Source organism: Hippocampus comes, unplaced genomic scaffold (assembly GCF_001891065.2).
Source record: "Hippocampus comes isolate QL1 unplaced genomic scaffold, H_comes_QL1_v1.1 scaffold443, whole genome shotgun sequence".
Classification (NCBI taxonomy): domain Eukaryota; kingdom Metazoa; phylum Chordata; class Actinopteri; order Syngnathiformes; family Syngnathidae; genus Hippocampus; species Hippocampus comes.
Window position 1 is genome coordinate 278,284 of NW_017805111.1, and position 15,314 is coordinate 293,597.

Consider the following 15,314-nt stretch of genomic DNA (forward strand, 5'->3'; position numbering starts at 1 on the left):
TTCACAATTGATGCGCTTTTTACGGCGTTTGATCTCAAATATGAAACCACAAGCCCTCAATCCCCTGTGTATGTGTGTGTGTGTGTGTGTGTGTGTGTGTGTGTGTGTGTGTGTGTGTGTGTGTGTGTGTGTGTGTGAGAGCATAATTATGAACTTTGTTGGTAAATTGATCATCAAAGTTTGAACTTCATTGTCATCATAAAAAAGACGATTACATGAAGATTTGCAATGTCGACAGTGGGGTTGAATAATTGATATTTTAGGGTTGAATCAATTATTGCAGCAACAAACAGCATGTCGCTGTGTGACAGCCAAGAGGACACACTTATTTGTGAGGGAGTGGAGGCAGGGCTTGTCACTAGGCGGATAATTACAATCCATAGTAAAGATGATTTACCACGTACGTCACTCAGATCCACACCCCTTAGTGGAGGAGGTCTGGGTCGGGTCTTCGCTGATGAAATTCCATGGAGGGAACCCCTCGGGATTTGAGCTGCTACATCTGCTGCAATTGTGCACGTACAGGGAAATGGCTCAGGGCATCTCATTAAGGCCTCTCTTATGTCTTAGACATGCTTGTGAGACCCGCGGCTTTGGCACCGCGGCGCATGCATGGACAAGGCTTTGTGAGAACCGTTTAGCAAATATTGATAGTTCTGCCGCGTGGAGCGCATCAAAGGGAGAGGAGACAAGGGGGATCATGGGTGCACTGTGCATTCATGAATGATTTATGTTGTATTTTTTTTAAAAGGGGCATTTGGATTTCGTTACAAATGTGTCTGATTTGGGTTTCCCATCACACAGTTCTAGATAAAAAGAGCCACGTGCTACTGCCAGTGGGTTTTAATAGAGAGAGTGTTATTGGGCCTTCAGACAAACTCACATTTTCTCCCACAATACAAATCAATAAAAAACCGTGTCATCATTTTAACCAAATATTGCTCAAGATGAGAAGATAGCCCTTCATAAAGTTTATTAGACTCCAATTCAGTTGAATACATCTTGATTGCTCAGAAAGTGATTCTGAATTCTATACACATTTTCCACATTTTCTCGCACAATACAAATCAATAAAAACCGTGTCATCATTTTAACCAAATCTTGCTCAAGATGAGAAGACAGCCCTTCATAAAGTTTATTAGACTCCAATTCAGTTGAATACATCTTGATCGCTCAGAAAGTGATTCTGAATTCTATACACATTTTCGATGACGCAAAGGTGATGAAGCTACTTGTAGATTCGGAGGTGGCCAGAAGAGGGTGCTGCTTTAAAAGTTTGGCACGGGTTTGACAGGCATGATTTTTGGAGGAGCCTCCCCGGAGAAATGCAGTGCAAGCACGGAAAGAACATGCCAATTTCACACAGGAAGTGCAGAGACTAGATTGAACCTCGAACCATGTGACTACTACTCCCATAGAAAATAATATAAAGTGGTTACATCTGTTCTAGGGTCAAACCGCTCTCATCATAAAAATAATAACGATAACTCTACACTCAATACTTCGAATAACGTAAATTCAACTCAACTTTATTTCTCGAGCACTTAAAAAAAATCGCAGTTGTAACAAATCTTGAACAAAGACGAAAAAATGCAAGAAAAAAATAAAATAAAAAGAATAAGAATTCAAAATGTGATTTTTTTTTTAATTAAAATATACTTCATCCCTCCCAGTTCATCTGTATTACATCTGTTCTAGGGTCAAACCGCTGTCATCATAAAAATAATAACAATAACTCTACACTCAATACTTACGAATAACGTAAATTCAACTCAACTTTATTTCTCGAGCACTTAAAAAAACAATCGCGGTTGTAACAAATCTTGAACAAAGACGAGAAAATGCAAGAAAAAAAAATAAAATAAAAAGAAGAAGAATTCAATACATGATTTTTTTGGAATTAAAATATACTTCATCCCTCCCAGTTCATCTGTAGTCGACAATGGTATTGTATTACCAAACTCGTGGAGTCCTTCTTGGCCGCCTGCTGTTCGGCCAGCGGCCTGTTGGTGGTCTCAAGTACATGAAGAGCTTTCTTGATTTTTGGGGCGTTTGGCATTCTAAACAGTCGCACCGGGCTGTCTTTCCTAATCAACCACAAAAAGTATCGAAAGCAAAACGGTTTCGAATGATAGCCGTTTTGCAAAAAGAGCGAAAACTAAAATTTCTTCTGCAGAGCCATCAATGAAAATCGAAAGTGAATAGATTTAGATCCAAATCTGACCTCCTTTCACGATAGGAACATAATCTTTTCTTTTTACTTCAAAGTTCAAGAAGTGACTCTCTCAGACCAAATTAGGTGACTTCTTTCGAACTATTTGAGATTCAACCAACATCCTAAATGGTTTGCAGTTAGAATGGGCTTCATGTAGCTTATACTGTGTTTCCACAGCAATGATTGCCCCTGATTGTCCACCCAGGTTGGCTGTTCACCTCCACACGGACTCAACAGAGACCAATTATTTTTAATGACTTGTTTTAATCAGGACATTTAATCACAGCAACAATAAAGAGAGAAAATACGAGCAAAGCTGTCGAGCTGTAAACAACTGCACGTGTGCCAGCGGAGCGATCCAAGTGAACCTGGTCCTTTGTTTTTTTTTAAGAGGCCTGTGCAATTTTTTGATGGTTAGTTTTCTTTCAAGCATAAGGAGGCACAAACAGAAAAAGTAAAAATGTAAACAGTTACAAAAAAAAAAAAAATCGTCAAATGGGAGACTTGAGAGGTTCTTTCTCGCCCTGTGGCTCCAACGAAAGTGCCGATGCTTCTTAGCAGCAAATGTCTGACTGGTCAAGTGGTCCTAAACATTTCACAATTTTTTCAAAGAACTGTTGAACTGTCGAGAACCACTCAATCAGGGAGACCACATTCGCGTTCAAAATCTTGATTTCTGTTTCTGAAAGAGGCGTCACTCCGAGAACAAGTTTTAAAGAGCAGCGATTGCCTTCTTGTTTCATAAGGCATTACCTTGTAAAAGACGAGTTCGTTCCCCGCGTTGCTCTTTCTTACCTTGGTGTCACCTGCGCTCACACCGTGTCAACTGAAATGCCACTCGGCTTTATATATGATGATTTGGGGCTCGGTTCAAACAAGTTTCATTCCAGCAGGAATGAGGCCCATGCTGGTCCGACCGGATGAGCTGGGTTCTAAGCAGTAGGCACGACGAAGGGGCAGCCGCCCTTACAAAATAAATCAAATTGGCAACAAACTATTTATCCGCTTTATTTAGTTGGGTCATTCCTTTTCGTAACCATATTTGGTAAGTTAACCTTGAGGCAAACAGATGCCAACTGTCTCACTATAAGACAGTAGAACCGTGGGATGTCCTCCACGCAATCACTGAAAAAAAGTATTGATCACAGTGGAAAGCATTAAATACATTTAAAGAAAGATATACATCATTCTTTAAAAATATTATCAGGATGATTTTATAAAATACAAAAGTTCTGCTTTTTATAAAGGTTTAATTGGTGTGTTTTTTTAATGATCAATTAATCCATTCGCAGAAAGCATCACATTAATTTACAATGTTCCGCAAAAAGATACTAAACAACTGATAGTGGTAAAACGATTATGGTGGCATAATAATTAAAAAAAGGAAGAAGAAGAAAATAAAATATTCTGTATAACTTTATTTGGGAAAATGATATCCAAACACGTTCTGTCTTGTGCACACATTTCTGAGACACAATATGAATGAAGACACAAATTTACATGCCGTTAACCCAAACTGATTCATTCCTGCAACTGCTTTTGAGTTGAAGTTTAATTTTAATGGCTGCAACTCTGGCAAAATAAGTTATTGGAGATTTATGGTACTAAAATTATTCTGTAACCAAAAATGATAATAACCTGACATAAAACTCACTGTTGCACTATTCACGAGTTATACAGTTGCTGTGTGGGTTTACATCCATTTGTACACCGTTTTGTAGTGACATGGCGCTAACTGTATTTCATTTCATTTATTGCTTTGTATTTGTTTCTATTGCTTTTTTTTTTTCTTATATTATGTTGACATCTATGCGAATGACTTCACTCCAAAGGGGAACATTTGAAGAATGTTTCCCGACTAGTCATATGACAAACACATTGCCCCTTGGAAAAGATTGACATCATGTGGAACATGTTTTGTTCCACATGACAATTTTACAGTCGTTACTTTTGACTTTCCTTTATAATCTCCTCGAACAAATCAAATAAAATTTCATTTGAACCTAAAAATTGGCTTGGACATGAATAATTCAATTTTTCATAACTTTGAGGTTCTGTGGGTGGTTTTGTTGGCCAGTAATAACAGAATGTTGTTTTGATCAATTAGATTTATTTCTGTTGCTTTTTCAAACAGAAACAGTATCACAAAAAAAAACAGCAGCAGCAAGAAATTAAATTGTGAAACAGCATGATGACTTGTTTTCCTTTAAAAACAAGAAACAATTCTTTGAATGGCATTCAACACTCAGTCAGCTCTTTGCTTAAGTACGACAATGAAAGAAGAGATACAAGTGAGCACGGCAGAAGGAAAAGGCAACTACGCTAAACATGAATAAAATACATTAAAAGGATCACATGCAGAAACCCGGTTGTAACTGAAATTGCCAGTTCCGTTTCAGCGAGAGAGCTATGCCACTCTTCCGGCTCGACAACTTCCGGCTGAGAAACAGGACGGATCAGTCGGCAGAGTCACTTCACAGTTTTCTATCACGTGTTCTGGCAGCAGGACACTCTTGGAAGTATTTGACCAAGGGAGAGCAACAAAAAGATGCTTTTCTTCAGTGTCTTTGTTATGATCGCACTATAAAAATAAGTACAAAAATAAAAGGCCCTGAACTTGATTTTATTGTTATACTCACAGTAAGGATACCGTATCAGCTCTTTTAATTTACAGCAGCATTTGGTTCATAGTCCACAATAATATCACGTGTACCCTCAAACATAGATTTGTACTAATATCAAATATTTATATGTGATTTGTGCCAACATTCAACTATGCTGTGCATTCAAACCTGTGTTGTGCTTATAACGCAATTGGACAAGGACGCGAGAATCATTTGCGGCTTCAAACAAGCTGCGCCTGAGTATATACTACAAGTGAGAGGAAAGTGGATGTCACTTGGCAACTGGACAAAGCGGCTGGGGCTCTCTTTCAGCAGGAGAGGCCGCGAATTCAATCCCGCCGCCGTTCTGATGCAAGGAGAAACAAAAATCAAAATGAGATCAGCAAGAAGCAAGAAGTGGAGACGAGAGGCCGTCCAGTGTGCAGCATTCGTAGGGTTCACACAAAGCACAAATAATACCACAAAGTCACAACACGCGCTCACACAAACGGACAAAGTCGCATATGATCCGACATGCAAGACATGGAATCAAGAACTCAAATTACTAGGACGGCTTTCTCCCACATTTCAAAACCAAGTCAGCTAGATGAAAGACCCTAAATTTCCCGTGGGTGTGTATTTGCGTGTTGATGGTTATCTACTGTGTATACTGTACATGCTTTAATTGACAAGGCGGTATAAAATGGTTGGAATCTGATGTCCATTAAATACTAGAAAAAGTGTTTAACAACACAAACCGGTAGGGCATTATGGACCAAAATGATTTTTGACCAACATCCCATGCAAAGCTTTGAATTCAAGATCATTCAGGATCATCATATCTGTCATCAATCAATTCTATAAGACTGTTGTTCAGTGCATGCATCAAAGATTCATTTTCTTTTGCTGATGCCGTTCAGGGTCATGGGTGAGCTGGTGCCTACACCAACTGAGTTTTGGTGAGAGGCAGGGTAGACCCTGAACTTGTCGCCAGTCAAAATCACATTCACACAAATTTAGAATCTCGAATATTTTGAGGATGTGGGAGGAAACAGGACTCGATTGGGCTTGGGCATGCAGACAGACAGAAAGGCCAGCCGAGATCAAAATCCAGAAAGGTTCGACTGTGAGACAGCTGCGCAAGCCACACGCTACGTAAAACATGAAACTGCCAAAGGAAATGTCTGAGGAAGATTATCACTCGAGTAAAGTGCTGGGAAGGAAAAAGCCCTTCCGGGTTTGACCTTTAAGCTCAGATACCTCAGGCATCTTGTGCCAGATAGCATGTAAAATCAGTCAGAATCTAACATTGAGAAATAGCACTTTAAAGTGGAAGAATGCCCCTGTTGCTTTACTGCTTCAGTTTTTGATTCACGTCATGGTGCTTCGAAAAACAAACAAAAACATACGAGCGCAGCAAAGTGAAACGCAAAGTTTGAGCCATGACCAGAATTTGAGTTGTGACAAACGTACAATTAGCCCAGAAACTTTATGGAATGATTGATTGCAGAATCTGGTTGACCTATCAGCCCATGGAACTTGGTCATTTTCAATCTATCGTTAGGAGTCTTGCTTGTTGGGATTTTTTGGTGAAAATGGCACACGCGCCCAAATTGCAATTTTTACGTCATTTGCGTCACTATTTTGGAAGTGTTTTGGGAATCAACTACAAATAAAAATTCAACTCATTCTTCAAAATCTCGTGCCTTTTCGTTAGTGTAAAAGCAATGCGCTTGATTCGTGGACACTTTGCATGGTTTTCCTCCAGCTGATGAGTCAAAGATTGATTTTCGTAAGCAAAACGCAAAAATAAAATCATGCTTGATGGGATCTCATCATGAAACGATGAAGGAATGTTGACATGGGGAAAATCACATAAATTTGCTATTGCTTTTACCTCCTCATCCTCATCATATTCATCATAATCATTCAATCCTGAAAATGCTGTCTGAAACAAGACAGACATACATGGAATCAAAGAATTGGAGAGACAAGTAGGGGTTGCTAAGCAGTGATATAAGTCTTTAAAACAGTGTTTACCATCACTTTTTTGTTTAGGAGGTTGTGTATGAAGGTCGCTACTTCTGGTTTGCCGGCAGCGTTGGCCTGGACCAAAAAAAAAAAAAAAAAAATTGTGCAGACTGGGGTTTCGAAATATTTCAAAGAGTGCATCGTAATATCCTCAAACCACCCACCAATTCAACTGCTGTCTGCCCATCGTAGCCTGGTTTATTCAGATCAGCTCCAGCAAGACTCCATATTTCCAGCCCCTCCAGGTCGCCACTAACTACCAGGCTAACAAACGACAACAAAAAAACAAGTAATGATGACAATTGTTTCCAAAACTTGTCTTGTTGCTTTTCAGTAAATGATGCCAGTACATTAGGATGCCAAATCAGCACCACCGAGCTCTGCAACGTTTTTTTTTTTTCTTGTTGTTTTTAATCAACCATACTCAGAGCTTACAAGGTGTGTGTTTGTGAACGTTTAATATGTAAGCATCTCCGACAACAGGGGCACGAGATATGGGGGAGTCCCAATGCTATGCAGTCAGGGAGCATTCTTCTGGTATAGGTTAAGTGTCAGCAAACTGGTTGGGCTTGTGTTAGCTATGTAGGATGGGTCGTTGTGGATCTGACACTGTGTCTGTGTGTGAGAGACCTGCAAAGTTCTGATCCTGCCTCCTCCAACTCGTCTCGGGAGAAGTGGGCTCCTGTCTTCCTCAGGAGCTTGACGACATCCTTGTGCCTATGTCAGATGACGTCAGCATTAGTGTGACAGTATTTTCAGTGAGGCGCAACTCGGCAAGCTGTTCGCTAGCTTTTTTAAGTCGGAAATGCGATCGTCACAACAAAACTGTTGGCGGTGACAAGTAAGAACACGAGCCCTGCTGCACACATACACCCTAACCGCCCACACAGGAGTGACCAGAAGTGCAACTGCACGGTACAAAAAATCAACAACACAAAAAGATTTGATCATAGGTCTATGCTGGCACATTGATGGTTAATCTTTCAGACTATGTGAACCTACAGCCAGTACGTATGAACAGTGAAACCGGGATCAGGCTGCAGGACTGGTTCTGAGGGCACGCCCGCATCTCCACACCCGTTTCTTTAAATGACTTTGACATTTTCATTTAGCTAGAGCACTCTGCCAAGTTTGAGTATAGACAAATGTGCTGTCACAATTAGTAGCAGCAGAGGAAGGCACGGAATTCAGCAAAGGAATTGAAGCGATGCTGCAAGGCCTCCCTCAACCAACAAAGGAAACATGTTGCTGCTTGCAGTGCCAACCGTTAAAATAGGACAACAGTCATCTGGCACAACTCCAACGCATACGTTTTCTCCCTCAGGCCAATATAAATGAAAAAAAAAATGAGTAGAAACAATACACTTGATAAATATTTGGGGCAATGTCAAGTAATGAGGACGGTAATAACCAATCCGGACAGACCATATAACAATTAGCCTAAATAGCTTCTTGAATTATGTATTAACCTCTGTTCCTCCCCTTGCTTCTCTGTTCCCATACTGCCATTCATTTCTTGTACTAGCTCCTTCATGAACAACAGGAACCATTCAGACGACAAGTCCTTGGCTTACCTGAAGTGTACAGCGTTACACAAGGGTGTGTCGCCATAGCGATCTTTTGCATAAACTGTGGCGCCAATCGTCAGCAGGTACTGCACCGCTTTCAGGTTTCCTTCGCAGGCAGCAATGTGCAGAGGGGTCCGTCCATCATAGTCGCCCAGACACAAATTACTGCCCTGAGCCACGGGATGGAAAAGGACATCAGGCGGTTCATTCGGTGCTTTAAATTTATTGTGCGGCAATCAATTAACTGTGGAACAATCCAAACGGGTAATGGCCCATGACAACACGAATGTGTGCTAAACATTATAGAGTGACTTGCCATTTCTTTTAGGGTTTCTAAGGCCTCGATGTCACCAATCTTTGTGGCTGCACAAGCCAGCGAAGGTGTCAGAGCATCACGGATGGCCTCCAGCTCCTGTCGACACCATAAACTTGGAAATGAACAAACTGCTTTTATGGGATACATGGAAATAGAAAATAGAACATTTTTTTAAAAATGCAAAGTTAATGTTTCTATGCTAAAAACAATAACGTTTATCAGTTTGAACATTACATATCTTGTCTTTGTAGTGTATTCAATTAAATATAGCCTGAACAAGATTTATATATATACATATAGAGAGAGAGAGAGAGAGAGAGAGTCAAGATTTATATATAAAACCTGGCGTGTTTGATTGTGAACTTGCCCAGCTGTTCATTTCGGATACAGAACATGAGGACATTGATGGTTTGGAGTATGAGGATTGATCAAAAATAAAGAGAGTATATTGGTAAATACTATAAATAAAGTACAACTGAACTCAGTTTTGCACCCGTTGCCTTTTTCAAAACATACACTAGCGTGCATGCATGCAACCGTATTGTTTAAGCTCGCATACGGTTGACCGTGCCTGCGTCCAATAACACAATGTGTCTTGTGTATGCGTTAAAAACAAAAATAGCACCCATAACTGACTACGCCCTTTAAACCGGTGCGCCGTATGGTCGTGAAAATCCAGTAATTAAAACATTGCCTGCACAGTTATTACAAACTGTAAGATGCCAACAATTTAACTGTCACATACACAATTTTTGTTATGACACATGGGTGAAGAAAAATTAAATCTGAATTATATATGTATTATAATATAATTATATTGGTACAAGATACAGCATATTGTTTATGGACACTAGATATTGCATGTCCGGGCATTTCTCACCTCTTTGCAGCTAATGCTCAAAGACTTGGCGACAACCTGGATGAATCGACTGTCACTTAGACTAAACTTGGCTCCTGCCAAGTCAGCAGTCATTTCACCTCGCAGGTTCTGGCCCATCATCTATACGCAAACACATGGGCATATCTAGCATGGTTCTTGGGTCTTTATTTCAGCGTGTTCATTGACGCCACCCTTTCAGAATACACACCAACCTTTTTTTTGGCATCTAGATTTAGGTCCTCCTTGGCCAACACATAGGACAGTTTTGATAGGGCGGCTTCTGGAGTCATGTCACCGCCAGTTATGAGCCCGGCATCCATCAATACCTAAATTGTGTTTTAATTTTAATTTGTGCCCAAAATAAGACAGAATTAATTCATGTGTAATAAGAGACAACCTTTCCAGTGGCGTAGGATGTAGACACCGTCCCCCTCAGACACTGTGTGCAGTTTATGATGATGACGCCAGAGTCGGTGGCCTTCTTCAACTCCTCCAACAGGTCAGAGCGGTTATCCGGGCCGTTTCCACTGCCATAGGTCTCCAGAACCACTCCCTCCATGGGTGGCTGCAGGAAGGCCCTCACCTAAAATCAGAAGAAAGCACATAAAAAAGAAAAAAAACACTCAAAATGCATGGCAGACCAGTAGTATGCAGGTTATTTTTTGCAACTCTCTCATGCCCAAACCAATCGGCGCTCCTAAAAGCCCATCTGCTGGAGACTCTGCAAGTAGTCCACTGACTGGAAGGCCATGTGCCACATCATTAGCCATGGCATATGAAGGAGAGCAATTAATCTGAAGGTGTTAGCAAGCGGAAAGTCACTTGGCAAGTGCGGGGCAGTTGGCATGAAATATGAGGTGGGCTGGGTCTGTAAAATTGGTTACTTTTTTTTGATGCCATAAGCACTTTGACAAGAAATGTCTGACGCAGATAAGCAATGAAGCTCTCGTAGTGCCGACACAGCGACGCACACAAGAATCTGGTGCCCCATCAAAACGACGCCTCATAAAAACAGTTAGAGGCTGTAAGAAAGCCTTGATGGTCGTACTGGGCTGCGGGAGCAGATTGAGACAGTAAAGTCACTCTCCCGGCGGCCTCCGAAACGCGAGCTGCAACTAAACGCTTCACTATCAATGCCAAGCCTTCCTCTTTACTGGGTGATTGGTCATGGCCCATAACGCCAACCTATCTGTGTCTGAGCTGGGCTTTGATTGGGTTTACACGAGCAGAAAAGTAAGAAGTGGGATAATTGCATAATTAAACTGAAGTTAACATTATTTTACTGCAGTTAGAACAAACAAGAGTGTCTGGACAGTTTGTCAACTTTGAATAACATTTTGATCAGGAAATTCTTAACAACAGCATCAGTGTCGACTGCTCTTCTATGAATAAACTGTTAAATTCAAAATGTTTTAGTCGGTGGTCGTTCCCATGGAGCAATGTGGTAAAACAGAATTTGACCTTGATGGGTGATATCAGCTGTGCAAGGTTTTTGTCAACACATCACCGGTCCAACTATGGTCTGTACTTTCTTCTTCACAATTTGATCCCTGCCAACCTAAATAAGGCAGCATGGCGGATCATGATTAGCATATCTGCCTGAGAGTTCTGAGGTTCAGGGGCTCAAATAAAGGATCTGTGTGGAGTTTGAATATCATCCACGCACTTGCGTTGGTTTTCTTTAAGTGTTGCAGTTTACTCCCACATTCCAAAAACATACATGTTATGTTCAGTGAAGACTCTAAATTGTCCCCATGTTTGAACCGAACAGGAGTATTTACGTCTGTTTGTCGATATGTGCCCTGCAATTAGCTGGCAACCAGTACAAGGTGTACTCTGCCTCTTGCCCAAAGTCAGCAGTGAGGTAGAGCCCCAACTCACCCACGACCCAAATGGGAACATGTGCCGGACAAAATGACTGGATCGATTTAGACAGACTACGAAGGCAACATTCAAATTGGAAATGATTACTGTATAACATTTAGACAGATTCCAGCTCTACTCTAAAAAGAGTAGAGCTTTTCTTGACCAAGTTGATGGAGTCCTCATGTGTCTTAATTATAGGAATATGAAATGTTTTTGTCAAAATACCCCTCTAACACAAATTTCGGGGTGACTCAAAAGTTGCTTTCACACCAGCTTCCAGGTAAACTGGCTCATTTGAGAAATGATTAGAGAATGGTACCTTACACACAGGACAGTTGGCCAATAAAAAGTTGGGGGGGGGAAACGGCATCTGAAACGGCCTTTGAATAAAGCTCTCAAGATTGGAGGTGACTATAGAACGGCTTTGGACATCAGATTAAGATTCACAAGACCATTTACAGTGGCAGCAGTTATTCCTGGGAAGAGCCTCAGCAGGCCGACATTCCTGTTGAGCTCAGTGGAGACTTGAAACTTTACTGTGGTGTTTGCCCTCCACACCGTGTCCCAGTTTACTGCGAGAAAGGACGACAGGACAGATAAATATACTCAGACAACATTTTGTTCACGCATGAGGCTGGTCCATTGTGCCGGCTAACTTACTTGCAATATCAACCTCTGCGGTGGCTAGTGGAGCCAAATTAGGGGATGTGAATGCATTAAAACTCCCAGCATCCACTTTGGTCACACGATTTCCTCTATAAAGCTTGTTGTAGAAGTACAGGCACACCTGGGGGGAGACAGGTGATGGATCTTAATCAATGCACTGCATTAGCATTAGTAAACAAGCAAACATGTTTCAACAAATGGTCACTTAAGATGGAGGGAATATGACACAGTCACACAATAGTCTTGTTTTGTCAATGTTATCGGTTGTGGACAAAGGGTGGAATTTGTTGCACCTGAACCGGGCACTTCAAGATAACACTTTAGTGTTCATCCTCTTCCTGGTAATTGTTCTTGAGTGTTGCGAAACACAACGCAGCTGCATAAAGAGGCAGTCTCATCAGACAAGCAGTGCTCTGCATGCCAGCATAGCTCACACCTACTGCACAATCTCAATATAGTAACAAAGTAGTTCATGTAGTCATGATAAGTGAGGTTACGGGATTATTTGTTCATCTGGTCTAAATCTTACTCTGCAATCACCACCCATGGCTCACCTCAGGGATGACAAACTGGCCGGCGATCAACAGTGCCCCCAACAGGTTGTCTCTGCCATCGTTCCTCATCTCATAGATAGGCACCTGAGGTCAAAGAGTAAGTGAGACAGGTATTTGGACTTTTGTATGTTTTTGGCGTGTGTGTGCGTGTGTGTGTGTGTGTGTGTGTGTGTGTGTGTGTGTGTGTGTGTGTGTGTGTGTTTTACTTGTGAGCCGGTGAGGACGACGGGTTTGCCCAGATGTTCACACATGAAAGAAAGTGCAGAGGCCGTATAGGCCATGGTGTCTGTGCCATGAAGGATCACGAAGCCATCATAAGATTCATAGTTTTTCTGGGGAAAAAAAAAAAAAAAAAACACACTTTCAATTTAAAATAAGGTCAAAACAACTACCGATAAAAATAGGGCAAAATAATACACAACAATAAAATCGCCTCGTTTTAAAAATAATGAAATCAGTGGTGATTCTCAAGTATTTTCAAGTACCTCTATGTCCTTTCCTATTCTGCCCCAGTCGTCTGGGGTCATATTGGCCGAATCCAACAAAGGGCTGTACTCTATAATTGTGTAGATGATCCTCTTTTTGGTTTTACTCAGACTGAAACAGAAAAAAAAACTCATTGCACCCTCATCTTTAACATCCATTTGATAAGACAACAAAAGTCGTGATACAGCAAACATTGTTAGTGTTACCAAGAGTGCAGGGGTTCATTCCAAGACATATAAAACATGTTAATAAAAGTTGATTGGCTTCACTAAGTGATTATTCTTTGTCACGCACGTACTTTCTATAAAACATAGTGGCTTTATGAAGCGGAAGAAACTATTTAGCAGAGCCAAGCGGTGGGGAATCAAAACTTGAATTAAGGGGTGTGAAAAGGAGGATCACATTGTGAGGGAATGGCATCAAATTAGCCATTTTTCTTTTCTAGTGAATGCTTAACACCCTGTGAGACAACTACTATTTGGGGAGTCATTTGAGTCGAATTGTTGGGGATGAGGGGTGGATGTACAGTATACATATTAATGCCGCCTTTTAAAGTGGAGTTAACTCTACCAGCGGGTGGGCGCCACCTGTGACAAGGGATTTAAAGGCTACACGTGGCTCATTTTTTCCTTATAATCTCTTTTTTTACGAAACGGTGCAGGCACACACCGTGGATTAGCATGGGCCGGCCTATTATAGTACATGAAGACGAGCTGAATGGAAGAGCAGGGGGATGAGGAAGGGGGCTGATGAGGCAAGTCCCAGTCCGCCAAACCAGGGGTCCTCTAATTAGCCTGAAATGCACACAAGCCTGGAACATATGTCGCTGATAATCTTTTGCCATGAAAAGAATGCCCTTTATGATATGATGCATCCACTGTACTTGCTATAACAAACGCTGGGGTGCAGCCCCATAGAATCAGAATAATCAATCATGATTATTATTATAACAACACGTGCCTTTCGATACATAACGTGCAGCTTTTTTTGGTAGATGCCACCTTTAGGACCATAAAAATGCAACTTGTGTGTAGGTATCGGTTGCATCAGCCCCAAAAATCCCCTGAACAAAGAGAGCATTTTTCAAAAATGAGTACATTATTCCCTCACCCAGAGGGCAGAGAAACCAGGCACTTGCACTCCCAACAACGCTTCCTTTAGACTTGTATATGCACAAACCGTTAGTGCAAACACTGGATGAACTCAAAACATGAGCACATATCAAAAGTCATTCATGCTCAATGGCTAGCTGCAAAGCTACAGGATGTCATGAAAGCATGCCTCTATATTCCTGTCAAAGGAGTTTATACTCGGATGTTAGTTGGTTCACGTATGAGGGCATGCAGGCTGGTATACAACTCAGGCCGAAACCTTGTGCCGCCAATAGTCACTTTTACGGAGACCCCTGAAACGGCACGTTTACATAATCAAAGAGAGCAAGCCATTTTCAACACTTTACAATGGCCAATAATTTGTTTAATTAAATCATAGTGACAATTAATTAATTAATAACCCCCTCAAGTGCATACTGACCAATGGTAAAAATATTACATTTACCAAATTGTGAGTTGGGAGGCTTCAGCCTGACGTCGGCGATATTGGGGACTCTTTTTGCCACAAGTTAACAACTCTGGCCACATTAGGTTTGTGAAGATTTCTGATATTTTCGTCCCTCGGTAAATTGATTTGACAGGTTTGATCCTTTTTGTTGATTGTATTAAACTGCAAGAAATCATGCAGAATATCGCACTCCAATTGAGCTTCAGTAAACAAAAGTTTAAATGCGTATCTTTTTAAATAGAGCAAGTGATACTGACCCTGACCATTGAAGGAAACTCAAGTTACAATGGAAATTGTGTGATGCTGTGTTCTACTCCACTGGTGGAGGGGAGGAATGGGGGGCGGGGGGGATTTGACAGGTTTGATCCTTTTTGTTGATTGTATTAAACTGCAAGAAATCATGCAGAATATCGCACTCCAATTGAGCTTCAGTAAACAAAAGTTTAAATGCGTATCTTTTTAAATAGAGCAAGTGATACTGACCCTGACCATTGAAGGAAACTCAAGTTACAATGGAAATTGTGTGATGCTGTGTTCTACTCCACTGGTGGAGGGGAGGAATGGGGGGC

The 15,314-nt window shown here is 41.2% G+C and overlaps 1 protein-coding gene across 4 annotated transcripts in view; it reads right to left on the reverse strand.

The window, feature by feature from the left end:
* Positions 1–1,898: 1,898 nt before the first annotated feature.
* Positions 1,899–15,314, reverse strand: part of aspg (asparaginase homolog (S. cerevisiae)) — a 20,401-nt gene continuing 6,985 nt past the window's right edge. For 2 of the 4 annotated variants that reach the window (XM_019865444.1, XM_019865445.1), the window contains 15 exons: positions 13,185–13,296; positions 12,906–13,031; positions 12,700–12,783; positions 12,140–12,266; positions 11,939–12,051; positions 10,011–10,196; positions 9,826–9,939; positions 9,614–9,733; positions 8,734–8,829; positions 8,424–8,587; positions 7,480–7,566; positions 7,014–7,113; positions 6,859–6,924; positions 6,716–6,766; positions 4,349–5,185 (listed from right to left, as the gene is read on the reverse strand). In XM_019865444.1, the coding sequence (XP_019721003.1) occupies positions 5,111–5,185; positions 6,716–6,766; positions 6,859–6,924; positions 7,014–7,113; positions 7,480–7,566; positions 8,424–8,587; positions 8,734–8,829; positions 9,614–9,733; positions 9,826–9,939; positions 10,011–10,196; positions 11,939–12,051; positions 12,140–12,266; positions 12,700–12,783; positions 12,906–13,031; positions 13,185–13,296 (1,621 nt within the window). In that variant the 3' untranslated portion in view covers positions 4,349–5,110. Of the gene's footprint in view, positions 2,088–2,583; positions 2,590–4,348; positions 5,186–6,715; positions 6,767–6,858; positions 6,925–7,013; positions 7,114–7,479; positions 7,567–8,423; positions 8,588–8,733; positions 8,830–9,613; positions 9,734–9,825; positions 9,940–10,010; positions 10,197–11,938; positions 12,052–12,139; positions 12,267–12,699; positions 12,784–12,905; positions 13,032–13,184; positions 13,297–15,314 lie in introns of those variants that run through there. The other 2 variants (XM_019865446.1, XM_019865447.1) reach the window with 2 other exon arrangements.